This window comes from Antechinus flavipes, chromosome 4 (genome assembly GCF_016432865.1).
Source record: "Antechinus flavipes isolate AdamAnt ecotype Samford, QLD, Australia chromosome 4, AdamAnt_v2, whole genome shotgun sequence".
In the NCBI taxonomy this organism is placed as follows: Eukaryota; Metazoa; Chordata; class Mammalia; order Dasyuromorphia; family Dasyuridae; genus Antechinus; species Antechinus flavipes.
The window spans coordinates 359,012,189-359,033,573 of NC_067401.1; the positions used below are offsets into that span (position 1 = coordinate 359,012,189).

The following is a 21,385-nucleotide window of genomic DNA, read 5'->3' on the forward strand; positions in this document are numbered from 1 at the left end:
AAAAATCTTACAGCAAATGGGAGGCAAAAAATGCTTCTATTTGAGTAAATGTAAAATATTTTACTTGAGCTCCTTGGTACATGTTCCAACTCACTTTATCCTTAGTCTCCAAACTACATTTTAACCAAGGCAATAAAGCCTATTAAGCCATGACTAAGTTCATCTTTAAATGGCATACATTAACATTATAGGAAAAGTAGTCCTCTTGGATGAGTGAAAAGAAGTTCAGATTTGAAATCAGGAAATCCCTTGGTATACATCCTATTTGTACATTTATTCATTATGTGGACCAGTCATTTAGCCAATCTGAAAATAAGATAGTAGGAATAGTAATATCTGTACTGTCTAAACCATATAGATGGTCTCAAAATCACATAATTCAAGTTAAAAGTCCAAACTTAATCCGAAAGATAATTGATGACCTTCAGAAAGAGAACTCCTGAGACAGTCTATTATACTTTCAGATAGCTCTCATATGCTTACATGAAACATAAATTTGTCTCTCTGCTCCTTTAATTCACTGATTGTAGCTTTGCCCTTCGAGGGCAAACACAACTAAATCTTTCTCCCAAGATACAAGCTTAAGTATACTTGAATAAACTATCCAGCCCCTCTAATTTAACTATACTGAATTCTTTCAATTAATCTCTATATCATATGAACTCACTGACTCTCCTAAGAGATTAGCTCAAGGCTCTTCTCTATGATGGTTTCTTTCTGAACACTTTCTAATCTATCAATGTTATTTCCTAAATGTGTTTACCTAGAACTAAACATATGTAGTCTTAGTAGGAATGCCCACTTCTTCACAGCAAAACCTTTCCATTTCCTTCATTGACTGCCTACTGAATTCCCCATCATATATCTTCCAAATGTCTTTTTTTCTCAAGTTACCTATTCCCTTCTCTTCTCTCTACACAGCTTAGCAAAGAATCTTACCTCATATTGACTAAGAAAATAGAGTCCATTCATCAGTAGTTCTCTCTTTCCTCCACTTCTGCCCTTCAAATTCCCTTGACATTTTCTCCCAACCTCTTCTTTGTTCCATTATCAGTGAAAGAGGTGACCTACTTTACTGCAGTCAACCTCTCTTGCCTGTGCCCTTGGATCCCAATCCTTCTCATATCTTTTATGAGCTTGTCCCTTTATTCTCTCTCTTTCTAATCCAAAGCCTTCATCTTTCCCCTATATCCTTTCCCTAATGTCAAAAATACATAGAAAAATTTCCTCCATTTTCAATTTTTTTCCACTAATTTCTGCCATTCACCCAAGCTATTTTCCCATATTTTTCTTCTTTTACTACTAAATTCCTAACAAAAAGCTGTCTATACTCACTATCTTTACTTCTTTATTTGCTACATACTTCTATCTCTTGTAATATGACATCTTACCTCATCAATAAACAAACTTCTCTATAAAGTTATCAATAATTTTCTAATGGCTAAGTCCAAAAGGCTTTTCTTATTTCCCATTCTTCTCACTCTTAACATTTTTTCTTCCTGTTTCTCTTATTTGTGTGACTATTCCTTCTCACTCTCCAAAGCTAAATTATTCTCCCTTCATCACTTCCCCCACTCCATCTTGGCATGAGAATAATATGGGATTCCTGTACGAGGCTTTCTTCTCTCTGTAAAGCACTTAGCATAGAGTCTGGCATATAATAAGTGCTTGAAATTATTTATTGAATGTATTATTGTTAAAGTTATGTTCAAAATAAAAATCCTTATCTTCTGCCCCACCAAATAGTACCTTTTGCTAATTATCTATTTCTTTCAAGGGTATCACCATTTTTCTAATCATTCAAATCCATAATTTCAGAGTTAAACTTGACTCTTCATTCTTCCTCTTTCCACCTGTCCAATCAATTTCCATGTATTGTTAATTCTACTCCATAAAAACACAAAAACAAAAACAAAAAATTATTGCATCTATCTCCTTCTCTTCAGTCATAAACCCACCAACCTAGTCTGTGTACTATGATAATGGCCTCTTAATTGGTCTCCCTACCTTAGGTTACTATACTCTCTAATCCATCCTCCACAAGGCAGCCAAAATGATATTCTCAGTTTTAATTACATCATTCTCCTTCTCAAAAAGCTTTAGTGATTCCTTACTACCTTTAAATATAAATGCAAATTCCTCTATTATTTAAAGGTTGTCAGAATCTGTCTTTAATCTGTCTTTCCAGATGTATCACACATTAATTTTCCTTACATGGGAATGTGATCTTTATTTCTGCCAAACCAGCTTATTTAGCACTCTTAATTATATGAAATTTCAGTTTCCAACACTATACCTTTACATATGTTTATAAAGCCTCTCTTACCTCAATTTTATAAAGTTCCTAGCATCTTTCACAGAAAGCATAATTCAGAGACCCCTTCCCAGAGAAGACTTTTTCTTGATATCCTCACTTACTAGTGCTTTCTTCATCCCCATCTAACAAAAGTACTTTGAATTTATTCTGTATATGATTATTTCTATACATGTTGTGTTTTCTCACAGTATTATTGTGCAAGCTTCTTTAGGACAGGGGCAATTTCATTCTTACTTTTATATCTCTAGTACCAAGCACATAATAGGTACTTAATAAATGCTAATTGGATTGAATTGACCAGGGCAAAATAGAGTACAACTATTACTTCCCTATTTCTCTCAACAGGCCAAGTCTTTATATGCTCTCTCATAAATACATAAAATGATAATTGACCAAAATTCCAGGAGAGAGGTTGGGAGATAGGAAGATATGTAATAGTATTATATCACTTATAGCCATACGGCACCATAAGAAGAATATTGCAAACTAAATGGTAAAGGAGCTGGCTCTGGAATCAGGAAGACTTGAGTTCAAATCCAGTCTCAGAGACTTAGTACTTGTATGATCCTAAGTCTTGAACTTTTGAACTTGAACTCTTTTTCTGTATCATTTTCCTCATCTGTAAAATGGGAGAATAACAGTACCTGCTTCACAGATGGGGATCAAATGAGAAAATATTTGCAAAATGCTTTGCAAACCTTAAGGTATTGTATATTATCGGAGCTATTGTTATTAATGAAATGGAACTTTTTCTCAAGAATTTCTTCAAGATCATTAAAAACTTAACTTCCCCAAAGAAACCCAGGCTTTTTTCCTCTTCCTATTCAATTCTGGATGCATTTCATTATTTATGTATGGTGTCTGATCAAGCTACATATACTGATAGATCAAATCTGTGGGTCTTCTATCCAAATGCCTATCATAGTCTAGTAGGCTCCTTTTCCTGTAGGGTTAGGTCAAAAGCTTTAAGGAAATTGTGCTTTTCATGAGTGAAAGGCTTGAAAATAATTCAAATCTTGATGCAGTAAGGATATAAATAAACAAAAGCATGTGATGTCCCTAACAATTTATAATAAATCCCTCTTCCACTTTGGACAGTGCATTGTAAATTCTCCATGTCACTGTAAAATCCCCTTGGTAAATTTCTATATCTTGGCTTGATTCCTCATTTTATATTAATTATTAGAGGGAAACACTTTAAGGATTCACAATAAGCCTTGTGTTCTTCCTGTCTCAGCAGAATCTCCTTCTATCATTGGTAGAAATATCAAACACAATATCACCATTACTTTTACATACTAATAATGATTTTCATTTTTTCCCATACCTTTGTATAGTCACCAGCAAGGAATGCTTGCTGAAATCCACTATACATTGTCAGAGGAATGAGGAGACATTGCCTCTTATCTCTAAGATGCCGGAAAGTTGACAGAAAACCACTTGCAATAGATGTGTTTCTTTCTTCTTCATTTTCTTCTGAATCATTTGGAATTGGATCAAGAAATATAGCTACCAGCAATACTGCCAAAATACCACTCCCTATGAAGACAAAAAGGAATCTTATGTGACAAGTGATTCAAACTTTTAGGCTGTCACAGAATATTGGACCCATGATTTTGGAACAATTGAACTCTTTCTAGAGTTCGATAGCAAAATGAACTACCTAGAGATACATGAAGCAGCTAATAACACAAAGGGACTTACCTGAACAAACTCTGGGCCAGGCAATTTCCAATGAATTCTTTATTATTACAAGAGGTCTTCAAATTGTAGGCTGGATGTGAACTCATTGGGGAAGTTGTAGAAGCAGTTTATGTTTGAGGGAGAAATTGGATTCTTCCCTCTCTAATATAGATCAGATTATTTTTCTTTACTTTATACTGAATCATATTGAAACATATTCACTCTTTTTACTTTTTTCACTGTGTGTGTGTGTGTGTGTGTGTGTGTGTGTGTGTGTATGTATAAAATGATTATTGGTATCCTCCATTCTTGAAAAAGGACTAAAACGATATCACTGTGTTAAGTGTGTCTGACTAATAGGAGCTCAGACTGCTCTTCCACAGGTCATCCACAAATAGACCCGATAAACATTTGAGGTGGTTTCTCTAATTTTGCACATCTCACATTTCTTCTGAACTATTTTAATTTTGCCTTTCTCATAGAGCAAATCCCCCAAGCACAAGTACTTCTAAAAAGGCTGATCCTTTTGGAAGGTCTCCTGGAAGAAGGTCATCTACCGTAGAGCCAGTAAGAGCAGAACAGAGGTCTGAACACAATACTGTGTTTGATCAAGACCTTTAACATGGTCATTTGTGAGGGCTAATGTAAAGTTATGTCAAAATCTAGTCACCCAGAAAAGTTCATCAGTATTGTGTCTATTTTAGGATGGCATGCTTCTCTGCATTCTGGACAATGGACAAAGCGTTCATGGCTTTCCAAGTCACCAATGGAGTGAAACAAGGCTGTGTGCTTGTTCCCATGCTTTTTAGCACAATGTTTTCAGTGATGTTGTCAAATGCCTTCTCTGATGAGGGCATACCATGGTGGGCAGTCCTGTGCCAGGGTCTCCCACATTGTGCCATCAATTCTAAAATTCTTGAGAGAGACCTTGTATACAAGTGTCCTTTGTATCACTTTTTCTGACCACCTTGTGAGTGCTTGCCCTGTGTGAGTTCTTCATAAAATAGTCTTTTTTGGCAAGTATATATTTGCTATTTGAACAGTGTGGCCAATCCAACAGAGTTGTGCTCTCTGCCGTAGAATTTCAATGTTTAGCAGTTTAACTCAAAAAATAACTTCAGTATCTGGTATCTTATCCTGCCAGGTGATTTTCAGTCTTTTTAAGACAATTCAAATAGAATCAATTTAGTTTCCTGGCATGGTGCTGGTAGCCTGGTATACAACAATGAGATCAGCACAATGGTTCTAATAGATCATCAATTTGGTAGTAAATCTAACACTTTTCCTCTCCCACATTTCCCTTCAGAGCCTCTCAAACACAAGATCTTTTTAAAAGGCTGATCCTATACCTGGAAGAAGGTCATCTACCTTAGAGTCAGGAAGATTTCGGAAGATCCTGAGGAACAGTTGATATGGTGTTTGCTGCCCTACAACTCTTAGAAGAAATGCAAGGAGCAAAACAGGTCTGAACACAATATTTGTAAGTCTGACCAAGGCCTTTAATATGGTTAGTTGTGAAGACTTATGGAAAATTGTGTCAGAAATTAGTCACCCAGAAAAGTTCATCGGTCTTGTACGTCAGTTTTATGATAGCATGCTTCTCTGCATTCTGGACAATGGACAAAGCTCTCAAACTTTCCCAGTCACCAATGGAGTGAAACAAGATTTTGTGCTTTCTCCCATGCTTTTTATCATAATGTTTTCAGCCATGTTGTCAAATTTCTTCAATGAGGATAAACATAGCATCAAAGACAGCTACTGAACTGATGGTAAATTCTTCAACTTGAAAAGGCTACGAGTTAAAATTAAAGTGGAAAGAATATTGGTGCATAATTTTTTTGTTTCCAGATAATTGTGCACTCAATGCAGCCTCTGAAACTGAGATGCAACAAAGTATGGATCAATTATGCTAATTTTGGCCTAACAATTAATATCAGGGAAATACAGATCTTCCATCATTGTACCACATAATCCATAAGTGGAGCTGTTGTGGATGAATTCACTTACCTTGGCAGTATACCACTGCCACACTGATAATGAGGTTCATTCATGCATATATATATTATGTACATATATATATTATATACACAAATATACATTATATATACATATAATATACAATATATAAACATTATATAATAGATACATGCATATAATATATATGTATGTATGTATCTATGTATATATCTTTCTTCTCATTTGTCCAAATAGGTTTTACATTTTACAACTTGGAAATGTCAAGGCAGGGAGGTTTTCAGATAGCTAAAAACTAGATTTCACTGATTATGAATTCTTTTACAACATTCATGAAATTCAATTTTACCAGTCTCAGCATTGATCTCTAAGGATCCACATTTTAAAGCACTATTTCATTTGGAACAATTCTCTATTCTTTGTTTCTTATGGCTGAGTCAGTGAGTGAGTTTTTCATGATCAAATTTATTTTTACTACCTACCTCTACTTCCTTCTCCTTCCAAATATCTGAATATTCAATGATGCTAACCATTAGAATGGAATCTTATTGAGGACTATTTAGAAATCTCAAGAGATTATGCTTACTATCATTTCACTGATTTCTCATCTTTATAATACAAAGATACATTTTGCTAGTTGTGGTATGAAAGGATTTCTTTTAGTCCATATCTCTGAGTCATTTACACAATTCTGTCCCAAAGATTTCTGTCTACTTTTCTAAATCAATTACATAAGCTGTTTCTCTTTATATAAACACTATTGAGAGAGAATTGTCTTATCTCCAACTATTGCATAAAATTATTTTCCATTGGTTCCATCACATTATTAGGATTTTTAGTTTCAAAATTGCTTAATAGGATGTCAAAATATTATCAAACTTAATTTTGACAATATACTGGGATAGAAGTAACTCTGATATCTCTAACTTTACTTGAGAAAGATCTACCAAAGCAAACCAGCCCCATACAACATATCAGATCTCTTCTAGGAAAAAATTTATATAATGTTGGGGATAGGGGGACTTTCCTAAGTAAATACAAGAAAAAGGAAGAGAATTTCAAATGCTCATAATTTACTTTTCATTGTTAACTGATTGGCATTTAATTTAGGCACATACCAGTATAGATGCTCAGCAGAGTATAGATTAACTCATCTGCTGGACGCTTAGTGCTGTTTGTAGTTATGTTGGCTGAAAAACAATCATTTGCTCCACAATACGTCAATTGTTCTTTTGTGATTTCTCCTGTAAAATAAGGGAAAAAACACATTAAGTATCAAGTACTGTCCCGCTGGTTTCAAATAATAAAAGAGGAATAAATCCCTGGAATCTAGCAGTGATAGATTATGATCCTGTTTGACTCCTTCACACCAAATTTCTAAAATCATCTTACATAATTTGTATTTAAAGAACAATCATTAGTTATCAATGGAATTCTCCTCTGATGCTTTGTTATGATTTGGAGATGACCCTAGTTCCTCAAAGACTATGCTAACCAACTGGAAACTCAGGTACTGAGAAATTCCCTCATCATTTGAATTGCTTCATATATAAATATGACTCAATCAATGAAGACCATCTTAGCTTTTTTTTAGAGAACTTCCCCACAAAACCCTCTGGAGTTTATCCTTCATGCACAGCTTCTCTACTGTCTCAAGACTTAGAACACAAGGGCCCAAGGTCATAGTTTGTCAAGATGGATGGGAACACATGTGAACGATTTTTTTTTTTAATGGTACCATGTAGCAAGACATTCTAAAGTAAATATATGATTTCTATTTTCTGTTTGACTTGGAGGTTTCTAGGCACCTATTTAATGTGTCTATTGGGTAATCTAGAATTGGGAATAGAATATAGTCAAAAGCACTAGATTTAGAGTCAGAGTTGAATCCTGGCTATAGAATTTCCTATCTTTGTAATGTCAAGAAATTTATTTGAATTCTCTGGGGCCCAGTTCTTCATCTAAAAAAAAAGCGGGGAGGGGGAAACCTTGTAGGATCTTTTCTGGCTTTAAATCTATAATCACCTTCAAAAGGTTCAAAAATTTATTTTATTAAGTGATTCAAACTAAAATTTTTCTATAACAATTTAAAAGCCAGAAGGGGTTTTGAGTTCTTTGGTATAGGTTCGAATCCTATTGTCCTAGAAATAAGGGGGCAATTTGTACTCCTATTTTTTTATCCTATTAAGATAATTCTTTTGGCTTTTTTTTTTATTCAAAAAGGCTAGGGATTAGGCTTTTTTTGGGGGGGTGGGGGCTCCCTTTACACTACATCCTAGTAAGGTCAGCTAAATAAGGCCCATACCCTGAAAATGTTGGTTCACAACCTTCCCATATTAATGCCCCGCTACATACTCATCATTTTATTACTAAGCCTTTGAATACCTCTAATTGTGTAAATTTGATATTAGTCATCTCCTATCCATTCTTCCCAATTCTTCCCTCTCTAATCAGAACAAATCTAATTCTCCTATTGACAACCACTCAAAAAGTTGAAGATAGTTAATGCTATCCTTCCAATTTTCCATTCTCTTTTGTCCTCTTCTGAACACATTCTCCGGATTAATAGCCTTCCTAAAATTTGGCACTTTAAACAGAATTTTATGTCCCAGATGTCTAGAATGTCTATCATAATATTTTTACTGAATACTATGTTTTTCTCAAATCATATAAGTCTTTACTAGTCATTGGGCTTGGAGTGAAGCAAGGTTGCCCACTATCACCATTATTATTTAATATTGTATTAGAAACACTAGCCTCGGCAATAAGAGTCGAGAAAGATATTAAAGGAATTAGAGTAGGCAATGAGGAAACCAAACTATCACTCTTTGCAGATGATATGATGGTATACCTAGAGAACCCCAGAGACTCTACTAAAAAGCTATTAGAAATAATTCATAATTTTAGCAAAGTAGCTGGCTACAAAATAAACCCCCATAAATCCTCAGCATTTTTATACATCACTAACAAAACCCAACAGCAAGAAATACAAAGAGAAATTCCATTCAGAATAACTGTTGATACCATAAAATATTTGGGAATCTATCTACCAAAGGAAAGTCAGGAATTATATGAGCGAAATTATAAAAAGTCTCCACAAAAATAAAGTCAGACTTAAATAATTGGAAAAATATTAAGTGCTCTTGGATCGGCCGAGCGAACATAATAAAGATGACAATACTTCCTAAACTAATCTATTTATTTAGTGCTATACCAATCAGACTTCCAAGAAAATATTTTAATGATCTAGAAAAAATAACAACAAAATTCATATGGAACAATAAAAAGTTGAGAATCTCAAGGGAATTAATGAAAAAAAAATCAAATGAAGGTGGCCTAGCTGTACCTGATCTAAAATTATATTATAAAGCATCAGTCACCAAAACCATTTGGTATTGGCTAAGAAATAGATTAGTGGATCAGTGGAAAAGGTTAGGTTCACAAGATAGAATAGTCAACTATAGCAATCTAGTGTTTGACAAACCCAAAGATCCTAACTTCTGGGATAAGAATTCATTATTTGATAAAAACTGCTGGGATAATTGGAAATTAGTATGGCAGAAATTAGGCATGGACCCACACTTAACACCATATACCAAGATAAGATCAAAATGGATCCATGACCTAGGCATAAAGAACGAGATTATAAATAAATTAGAGGAACATAGGATAGTTTATCTCTCAGTCTTGTGGAGGAGAAAGAAATTTGTGACCAAAGATGAACTAGATAGACCATTACTGATCACAAAATAGAAAATTTTGATTACATCAAATTAAAAAGCCTTTGTACAAATAAAACTAATGCAAACAAGATTAGAAGGGAAGCAACAAACTGGGAAAATATCTTCACAGTTAAAGGTTCTGATAAAGGCCTCATTTCCAAAATATATAGAGAACTGACTCAAATTTATAAGAAATCAAGCCATTCTCCAATTGATAAATGGTCAAAGGATATGAACAGACAATTTTCAGAGGATGAAATTGAAACTATTACCACTCATATGAAAGAGTGTTCCAAATCATTATTGATCAGAAAAATGCAAATTAAGACAACTCTGAGATACCACTACACACCTGTTAGATTGGCTAAGATGACAGGAAAAAATAATGAATGTTGGAGGGGATGCGGGAAAACTGGGACACTGATGCATTTTTGGTGGAGTTGTGAACGAATCCAACCATTCTGGAGAGCAATCTGGAATTATGCCCAAAAAGTTATCAAATTATGCATACTCTTTGATCCAGCAGTGTTTCTATTGGGCTTATATCCCAAAGAAATACTAAAGAAGGGAAAGGGACCTGTATGTGCCAAAATGTTTGTAGCAGCCCTATTTATAGTGGCTAGAAACTGGAAAATGAATGGATGACCATCAATTGGAGAATGGCTGGGTAAATTGTGGTATATGAATGTTATGGAATATTATTGTTCTGTAAGAAATGACCAGCAGGATGAATACAGAGAGGACTGGCGAGACTTACATGAACTGATGCTAAGTGAAATGAGCAGAACCAGGAGATCATTATACACTTCGACAACGATATTGTATGAGAACATATTTTGATGGAAGTGGATTTCTTTGACAAAGAGACCTAACTGAGTTTCAATTGATAAATGATGGACAGAAGCAGCTACATCCAAAGAAAGAACACTGGGAAACGAATGTGAACTATCTGCATTTTTGTTTTTCTTCCCGGGTTATTTTTACCTTCTGAATCCAATTCTCCCTGTGCAACAAGAGAACTGTTCGGTTCTGCAAACATATATTGTATCTAGGATATACTGCAACATATCTAACATATATAAAACTGCTTGCCATCTAGGGGAGGGGGTGGAGGGAGAGAGGGGAAAAATCGGAACAGAAACGAGTGCAAGGGATAATGTTATAAAAAAAATTACCCTGGCATGGATTCTGTCAATATAAAGTAATTATTAAATAAAAATTAAAAAAAAAAAAAAAAAGAATGAAGGATAAACAACAGCAACAACCACTCTCATTCGCATTGATTGGCCACTAAGAGGTCCCAGATCAAGACCCATTTGATCATTGTTTGGGTCCTGATTGACCCAAATTGATTGTAAATAGAAATTATTTCTGCTTTGGCCAGAAACTCTAAGAGTTTTCCCCCTTCCATATTTATTTATTCACTTACTTAGATTTTTTTTTTTTTAACTAGGTGAAAGAGGAGATTCTTTGCTTCAGTTGCCACCTAGCCTTAATTACTGAATGGGTATAGTTTCACTCAAACTGAGACCTGCCAACCCTCTTTGTAGTGGCCAGAAACTGGAAACTGAGTGGATGACCATCAATTGGAGAATGGCTGAATAAATTGTGGTATATGAATATTATGGAATATTATTGTTCTGTAAGAAATGACCAGCAGGATGATTTCAGAGAGGCCTGGAGAGACTTACATGAACTGATGCTGAGTGAAACGAGCAGGGCCAGGAGATCATTATATACTTTAACAACAATACTATATGATGATCAATTCTGATGGACGTGGCCATCTTCAACAATGAGATGAACCAAATCCGTTCCAATGGAGCATTAATGAACTGAACCAGCTACGCCCAGTGAAAGAACTCTGGGAGATGACTAAAAACCATTACATTGAATTCCCAATCCCTCTATTTTTACACACCTGCATTTTTGATTTCCTTCACAGGCTAATTGTACAATATTTCAGACTTCGATTCTTTTTGTACAGCAAAATAACAGTTTGGTCATGTATACTTATTGTGTATCTAATTTATATTTTAATATATTTAACATCTACTGGTCACCCTGCCATCTGGGGGAGAGGGGAGGGGGGAGGAGGGGAAAAATTGGAACAAGAGGTTTGGCAATTGTCAATGCTGTAAAGTTACCCATGCATATAACCTGTAAATAAAAGGCTATTAAAATTTAAAAAATAAAATAAAAACTGAGACCTGCGTAGACTTTAGCCTAAAAAAAGTCTGTTGTGCCATAGTTCCCTTTTATTGTCCTGACTGTTTCCCTAAATGATCCTGCCTCAGTTTCCCTAAGGGTCCTGCCTCAGTTCCCTAAATTGTTCTGCCTCAATCTCCTTAGTTGCAAACCCTCCTCCACTTCATTAGAACTGATATAACTCAGGGCTAGTTACTCTAAGGTTATAAATTGTAAATGTATAAACTCAAGATCGGGGAAGTTCAGACTTCCTGGCTCCTAACTCCTCCTAAGTTAGTAAGAATTTATGGTCCTTCCCCACAACCTGTCAGAACCAGATTTATGGTCCCTTCCTTGAGATTCCTGCTCACCAAAGTATGGACTCCATCCACCCTTTTGTGTACCTGAGCTTGGAGCTTGTATATGTGTCATTGAGAACTCACATTTGTTGCTGGATGCTTTGGACATCAGCCCTGGGGGCAGCATGCCCCTAACTCCTCCTAAGTTAGTAAGAATTTATGGTCCTTCCCCACAACCTGTCAGAACCAGATTTATGGTCTCTTCCTTGAGATTCCTGCTCACCAAAGTATGGACTCCATCCACCCTTTTGTGTACCTGAGCTTGGAGCTTGTATATGTGTCATTGAGAACTCATATTTGTTGCTGGATGCTTTGGACATCAGCCCTGGGGGCAGCATGCCCCCAGCCCAATTTCTCCCTCTCAGAAATCCAAATAAAATATTAAAACTCTCTAATCTCTATCTTGCCTCAGTTCTCTAGCATTACAGGTCAAGGTTTCACAATGGATCCAGGACCATTCCTGATCTATAACTGGCCAATTGGACCCAGATGGCTCTGGAGGAAAAAGTGAGACAGATGACCTTGCATAGCCTCCAATTCACTCGCATGTCATGGCATCACTTCCCTGATATCATGGCCCCCTTCAAGAATAAAGGATAAAATAATAACAACAATGACAACAAAAGTTACTGAATGATTCACTTCTCTAGTCCTCAATTCCTTCATGTAGAAAATAAAAGGAACTATAATACTTCTCAGATCTATTTCAGATTTCTATTCTTTAATCATTTAGAAAATTATGCTTATCTGTTTGAATGTTGATTAGAAATAGAAGTTCCTTTCTAACAGTAAGAAATGCAAATATCACAATGATGTTATCCAGACTATGAACTTTAACTTTGGGTTTTACTATTGTGATTGCTACAGACAAAATGATATAAAGTATTTTATTACCTACATAAAAAGTGCTAAGACAGGTCACCATAAAATGAAGAAACCTTCTGCCTGATTAATTAAGAAGAAGAAGGAAAAAAATCATTCTGGATAGTCTCTCTTTTAGCTATTATTGTAAAGTGTCACCATTTCTAATGGTCCAGGATTATGAAATGATATGCTGGAAAACTTCAAATTGACTTCTATGCTTTCTATGGGTGATGAAAGGAGGAAAGGCAGTAGTGAGGAAATATATTTTGATTACATTAAGACAAACTTATGCTTCCTCCTTTCCAATTCTGTTTGGCAGATGACCAAGAACTCTCATTAATGTACAAAGGGAAAAAACAAAAGAGTTTTTACTCCAAAACACTTCCAACTTGGCAATATTATATATGGTCATAGCAAAGTAAAGTGACAAATGTGTCACTGTTTCTTAAAATGCAGAAAATTTAAAATTCTTTCAAACCCTACTGATAGTAGACATTCTGGAAAGAGCCGCAGGCTCCAAGCCAGAGAAGGCTTGAGTTCATATTTCAGCTCTGTCACTTGCTAATTGGAAGTCTGTGAGCAAGTCCCTTAAACTCTCTGAGATTTCATCTCCTTATTCATTAGGTGGGGAAAATAATAATTACATGACATTTCTAGCTTTTTTCTATGTTACTCTTCTTCATGTATTCTACAATTCAGCTACACTGGTCCACCTGCTATTCCTCAAATATGACACTCCATCTCCCAACTGTACATTTGCATTGGAAATTCCCCCCTCAATACCCTAGAATTCTCCCCTTTCCATATCTTCTTTTTAATTTCCCTGGCTTCTTTCAAAACTCCACTTAAATCTCATCTTCTGTGGAAGGGTTGTACCATTCCTTCTTTCTCCTCAGTGCCTTCTCATTGGAGGTTCCCTTCCATTTACACTATCTCTTACATACACAGATATTTGTGTGTTGTCTCTCCCATTAGCATCCTTGAAAGGAGGACTATATATATTTTTTTTATCATTTTTGATATTTACAATGCTTAGCACAGTGTCTGACATATAAATAGTTCATAAATATAAACTTGTTGATTTACTGACAAGATTTTGATATTAGGATGAATGAGAGTGAGAAGTCATGAATGGTACTGAGGTTATGAGTCTGATTGAGAGTGATAGTATTATTAACAATCATAGAGAATAGATATTAGAGTTATTGAATTGAATAGTAAAGCATTGGAAACTTGTCCATTAAATAGTTTTTCCTTTGGAAAGGTTAGAGTGTTGATAAAGATTAGGAACAGAACAAGTTGCCCTGCTGTCTCTCTTTTAGGTTATGTGAAAAGTATTTTAAAATGGTAAAGCATTATATAAATATAAATTATTACTAAAATAAATAAAATAAGATTACTAAAAATAATTTCCTTCCTTTTATCTTTGTTTGAATGTTTTGGATTTTCAGCATAGATACTAAAGATGAATTGATATAAAAACTGTAATACACCCAGTTTTATATCTAAGTGTGCCCAGAGGCAGTTACAGATCAGTTCAATAATAGAATGAATGCAAGGAGAAACTTTGACATGGAATGACTCAGTTGTACAAATTATTAAGATAATTGGCAGTTTCTAGTCCCCAGTACTCAATACATCCAATAAAATATAGTTGATTTGAAGAGAATGACTATGTGTCCCTTAAATCTAGTAGAGAACCAGAATGATTCCATTTGTGTATGGAGGTGGGGAAAAAAAAGTCAAGCTATTTTTGTATTTTGTATTTTGTGGAAAGGTAAAAAAAAATAATCTTTCAAATTTAATTTATATTTTATTGTGCTCTCTCAACAATAGATTGAAAAGTAAATTTTAAAAATATCTTCAGAAGTATCTAAATGGTTCAGTGGATTGAGCACTGATCCAAGTGTCAGGGGAATCTAAATTCAACTTTAGCCTTAATCAAAGTACTTACTATCTATGTGACCCTGGCATGTCACTTAATATCAATTGTTTTGCAAAACAAACAAAAACAAAAGAAATATCCTCAGACTCAATTAACAATTTTCTGATACTCAAGGGATATGGGCAAGTACTTTTTTTTAAAGAAGAAATCTACTATCAACAAGCATAATTTAAAAGTACTCTCAAATCAATAATAATCAGATAAATGAAAACTTCTGAGTTTCTACTTTATATCCAACAAATTGGCAAAAATGACACAAGTAGAAAATGACAAATGTTGGAGGGACTGCAGAAAAACAGACATACTAAGGTATGGTTAATGATTCTTTGAATTGTTCCAGATATTCTGAAAAGCCATTGGAACTATGGCCCCAAAGTCCCTAAATCATCCATCAAAGTCAGTACTAGGCTTATATAGATTGAAGATGAAGCATGTTATACACCTCCTTATAGAGAGGGGATGGATTCAAACCTGAGATTAAACCATGCATGTTTAGTCATGGTCAATGAGAGAATATGCATTGCTTTACTATGTAAATTTGTTACAAGAGTTTTACTTTTCTTTTTGTTATTTCTTCATTTGAAGGAATGGAATGGGAAAGAGAGAGAAAACAGACATTTCCTCATTTAAAATTATAAAATAATTTTTTTAAAAAATGAAATCAACATGTTTCCCTTGCTCATCTCTACAGAAGTTGCAGCTACTCTTAGAGCAGATTTCAGCATAGTCCATTTACCTTTGACAGATTCCTGTCGAAACACCAGAGATGAAATCAAATTCCCCCATACACCAGAGGACTGAAATATGAGATAGAAGATGCCAAAATACTGATTGACAATATCTTTCCCACGTTTTCCTGTTTTCTTTGCATAGATATTTCCACTCAATGTAAGGTAAGTAGACTCTGAAGACCACAGTGGGGCTCCTCCTAGACCTAGGATTATGGCAGTGGGGATCAAGGTGAACCTACAAAAAGAGAATCAATTAGTCAATGTAAATGTTTTTTGTTTCTTTGACAGAAATTAAGTAGCTCAGGTCTGCCTTGTATTAACTTCCATGATATCCTTCCCAGGATAAACTGATTATTGGGAATCTCATCATCATGTCAACTCAGCCTTGAATACTCAGCACCTTCCCAATTTCTTCAACCTCCTCTCCTGTCTGATTGGAGGGCTGGAAGATAGAGGAAATATTAAACTTCTTCTCAAGCTTCTCTTAATATTAAAGCAGGCACAATATGGACTTTCTGGTTCATCCTGAATTTTTGCAGCTCAGCTTGGTTTGACCTCCACAGAACAAGATGCCCCTATTCAGGTACCTCCTGCTATTCCTGTCTTCCCCCTTTTACCTTTTATTGTTGTCTTCCACCATTTTCTTTCATTTTCTTACTTGTCCCCAGCTCTTAGAACTAAGCCTGGCACACAGTAGGTGCTTTTAAAAATGTTTTCACAACTGAGTTAGATAAGCCATTCATCATTGCACTTAAAGAAATGATTAAGCAACATACTTTTTAGCTGAGGTACATGTGGAGAGAAGGCATTAAGTGCCAATGAATTCCAGTACTGAAAAGTTCAGTAGATGGTTACTAGGCATTTCAAACAATATGAAGGTGCTGAAATGATAAAAAGCCTTGGAATACTGTGTGTTGCTGTTAAGAGTAGGAGGAAGCTTTTAGACAGCTGATCTTTTCTGACATCCTCCATTGCTGACCTCTCCATATATCTGCCCTATACCTAGTGAGCAGCAGAATGCAATTGGCTGAAGGTCAGGGCTTTTCAAAGGAGTTAGAAGAGGAGATATACCAGCTGGCATAGAAGTTTCCCAGAGAGAAAGTGATATAGCAGCACATGGAGGCTGTGATGGTCCACTTGCAGCCAAATTTCTTAATGAGAATTGGAGGAAGGAACATGGAAGACACAATCACGGATGCATAGATAACACTAAGTGTAGCCACCCCTAGTCCTTCTGCCCTATTAAGGCTGCTCTGTGAAAACAAACAAAAAAAACAAGCAAACAAAAACAGCTAGTTATACAAATTCAAGAGGAGGGCAAAAGAAAAGTGTTCTGTTATTTGAGGATTTTTCCTGAAATTTTTTTTTAAAAAATCAAATAAAAATAATGTTTTTTTTTCTTTTTGGAATAAATAATAAATTTATTGGTTTTTACATGTATTTATAGAATCTATCCCTCCCATCATCTCACTCATCTCTAACTGAGCAAAGAAAAACTTGATTTTAAATAGAGTTCAGCAAAACAAAATCCCACTTTGGACATGACCAAAAATGAAAGTGTCTCTTTCTGTATTTTAAACACTTCAGTTTTCTGTCAGGAGGTAAGGGGTATGACAAATGCCATTTCTCAAGTTCCATATGGTTGTCTAAAAAAAAAATACCCACCAAAATTTTATAACACCACTTTTTTGTAGTGGCAAAGAACTTAAAAGAAAGTAGATGCTAATCCATATAATTATATTAATTGTGGTACATAAATGAAATGAAATATTATTCCTCTGTAAAAAATAAAACAAAAAGTTAATAAAGAACTGCAAGACGACATATGACTTGATGCAAAGTAATTTGAGCAGAACCAAGGAAAAAATATACAAAATATCTACAAAAATATAAATGTAAAGAACAACAAAAATAAGAACCAAATGCTATAAAATTACTATGACTGGGCTTAATTTACAAAAAAAAAAAAAAAACAGAGGTAGAAGAATATACCTTTCTCTCTTCCTTAGAGATGGGAGACAGCATGTAATGTTACATTTGGTTGACAAAGTATTTGGAAATTAATTATCTTCTTTGGGAAGGAAGGGGAGAAAGGAATGGATATTCTGGCTGCACACTAAAGTAAAACCTGATGGTAGGATATAGTCATAGGACTGCAAACAAGTATATATGCACCAAGAAAAAAAAAAAAAAAAAACGAAATCCAATCTGGTTTTTCCTTCTTTTTTGACTCAAATTTCAAGATTAAAAATTTATGCCTGACAAGATGTTTTGAAATTCCACCCAAAGAACAGACAGTTACATCAGAGTTTTCTCTACACAGATTCTAAATGAGAAAATAGACATGGCAAGCTTCAATTAACACTTTTGAATTAAAGCAGATAGAGAGGAGCTCTCATGCCTCTAAAGAGAAACAAGACTGTCCAGAATCAGGTTGTAGTTTCCAAAGCAAAATCATCAGTGAGCAGGAATAGAACTAGCACATGGCAAGTAGAGAAAACAGTAAATAAATCCAAGCTAAATAATGACCAATCAATGATTTATTGAACATAGAGAAAGGATCAATCATACTTCTAAATCTTGTTCCTTATAGTATTTCTACATTTATCTTCTCTTGGCTTAAAACTCAGGCCTTCTCTTCCCTTCATTTTCTCTCCTCTCACTGACTTCTAAATCTGCTGTATAGCCTAGCTGCTGAGCTTTATTTTTCAAATGAAACTATTCTCTCTCAAAATAAGTGATCATTTAGTGAATAGATCTACTGGTCTTCTCTCTATCCTTACTATTCTTGACTTATCTGAAGCATTTGAAACTGTTGATTGTTGTGCAGGCATCTCAAACTCATCCTTTAAGTCCATCCTAAACTTCCCTATTTCTCTTAGTGATTCCATTATCCTTCCATTTATGCAATATCATGACCTCTTTATCATATTTGACTCACTACTTGTACTCATCTCATATATCCAATCAGTTGCCAAATTATCTTGTTTCTACCTCCAAAATATCTCTCATTCACATCTATCCCCTACTTTCTATTCACACAATGACCACCCTATTTCAGGTCCTTATCACCATTTGATTAGATCACTGCAATAGTCTGCTTATTTGCCTTGCCTTAAATCTCTCTCTATTCCAATCCATCCTCCATTCATTCAAAGTGATTGTCTAAACATTTTGTCTGACCATCTCTTTCTCTCTCTCTCTCTCTCTCTTATCTCTCCTCTTTCCTCTCTCATTGATCTATCTCTGTGACCTTTGCAAGGATTCTCCCCCATCCCCAGAATGTTCTTCCTCCTCACCTTTATCTCCTGGAATCCCCATTTTCCTTTAAAACAAATCAAATATCTCTTTTCTGTTTGAATTGTTTCCCAGTCCATATCCCCTAATTTACTAGTGCCTCCCCAACTAAGGTTAATTTGTAACCTTAAATCTGCTTTAAATTGTAAATCTTCTGTAAATCTGCTTTCTTTACCTACATATGTGTGTGTGTGTTTTCCTACTAGAATGCAAGATTTTTGAGGCAAGGGTGCTTAATCTACTGCTTAATCCATAGTTGATAAAAAATGCCTGTTGAGAGTAACATAACTGATTGATTAAATAAAAGCAGTTAACCATTTCATACTGTTATTTTATTTGTAGTAAAAGTCAACATTCACTGACTCATGTACTCATGCTGGTATTTCATTGACCTTGATTGAAGAAAAGCTCAACTATAAGGTTCATGATACTCTTAACAAGCACCATCATCTCCACAATGAGAGCTTTCTAAAATGTAGGATATTGAGAATACTAAGAGGAATAAGATCTGGCCTCAAATCTCAATAACCAGGCTTAAAGCCTTATACAAACTAACATCCCTAAAAGATGTAAAACCTTTTACTAAACCTTTTTAAGTTCAGACAAATCTCACATATACTCAGGTACTGGCTATGTGATGGATGAGAAAGTGATATGAGGAAGAAATTTGTGAGAACAATGACAGGATTATTCAATAAAAGTGTCCCACTCTTCATATCTTCTCAGTCTACACTGTTTTGAGGGGTGCTATAATATGGAGTAACAACAGAATTTCAGGGCTTAGATAAGACTTTTGTTTTTTATTATTGTTTTATTATTATTGTTTTATTCAGTCCTGTCTGATTCTTTATGATCCCATGGACCATAGTATGCCAATTATTATCCATGGATTTTTCTTGGCAAAGATACTGGAAGGATTTGCCATTTTTTTCTCCAGGGGATTAGGGCAAATAGAGTTTAAGCAACTCGCCCAAAAGTACACAGCTAGTAAATGTCAAGAGGCTGTATTTGAACTTCCTGATTCCTGGCTCAGCCTTCCATTCATTGAGCCACCTCTCTTCTACATAAAATTAATATGCCAGGAGAAAGGGGAGAATTGACCACAGTGAAGGTGCTAAATATAATCAAATAGTTATAAAAGTCATTCTTTCTCCACAATCTTGCTACCACAGGCCTTCCAAGAGCTTTAAAAAATCATGCAGGGAACCCATAACTTGTACTTAATATGTGTGGATACTCTTTTTTGCTATAGAACTCTTGTTTCTTGAAACAGTCTTCTGGTTTTAGTTTTTGGGACACCACAATTTTTAGGTTTTCTTGCACCTTCCAAATTTTTTCTTCTAACTTTTGTTTATTTGATCTAATAATTCAAGCTGCCTACTTTATTGGGGAACTTTTCCATGATGTTGTCCTTGACCTTTTATTCTTCACTCTTTGTACACAATTCCTCTGAGAGTTTAAGCTTCTCATAACTGATTCCATTCTGTGACTCATAACTCCTCCTAAGTATATCTCCTTATTTCCTCCTATTCAAGGCTGATCTCATCATTTTTCCCACCAAAATTGATTTCATTTCTCCATCATTATCTTAGACAATTAATCATCTGGGTCTTCTTCCTTTTGTTCCCTTCCATGTTCAGTTAGTCACTAAGTGCTGTCAATTTTCTCTCCCTATTATCTCTTTAATTGCGCTCTCTTACTTTTCAGTACCATAGATACAATCCTAACTAAGGACTTTTTTTTAATCATTGTATACCAAAACTACCGAAATAAGCTATTATTCTTGCTACCAGTTTCTCCCAACTTCAATTTCTTGGCACTATTTTCAGATTAATGATCTTAAAAAATGAAGAAGCAGCTTTTAGGAGAGTGCAAAGCATTGACTTAGAGTCCAAAGATAATTTGAATCGTAATCCTACTACTTATTATTGTGACCTATGCCTATATAGGACCTGATTTTGTCACATATAAAATAAGGGGATTGGAATAAATGAGGTCCATTCCTAAAACCATGACTCCCTTTTATGTCTGTTTCCTATTTGATGACAAAATTCAATGTCCATAAACTACTATTCAATGCTTTCTGAAATGCAGCTCTAACCCATGTTTTGAATTCTTCTTAAACCTATAAAATTTTGCAAATGGGATTTATCTTTTTAGACTACTGCTGCCCTTGGCTCTCACATGTCTCTGCTTGTATGTACATAAAGTGCTGTCTAAGGCAGTTTCTGGGCTCTTTTAGTTTTTTCCTTATAAGAAAGCTATTGAGTTGGCTAAACCTGCTTTTATAAGAAATGATCCACTCC

General features: G+C 34.9%; 1 protein-coding gene across 7 annotated transcripts in view; it reads right to left on the minus strand.

The window, feature by feature from the left end:
* Window positions 1-21,385, minus strand: part of LOC127562420 (protein unc-93 homolog A-like) — a 197,786-nt gene that overhangs the window by 13,890 nt on the left and 162,511 nt on the right. For 5 of the 7 annotated variants that reach the window (XM_051998104.1, XM_051998105.1, XM_051998106.1 and 2 more), the window contains 4 exons: window positions 16,854-17,035; window positions 15,788-16,017; window positions 7,093-7,218; window positions 3,645-3,856 (listed from right to left, as the gene is read on the minus strand). In XM_051998104.1, the coding sequence (XP_051854064.1) occupies window positions 3,645-3,856; window positions 7,093-7,218; window positions 15,788-16,017; window positions 16,854-17,035 (750 nt within the window). The remainder of the gene's footprint in view (window positions 1-3,644; window positions 3,857-7,092; window positions 7,219-15,787; window positions 16,018-16,853; window positions 17,036-21,385) is intronic. The other 2 variants (XM_051998110.1, XM_051998111.1) reach the window with 2 other exon arrangements.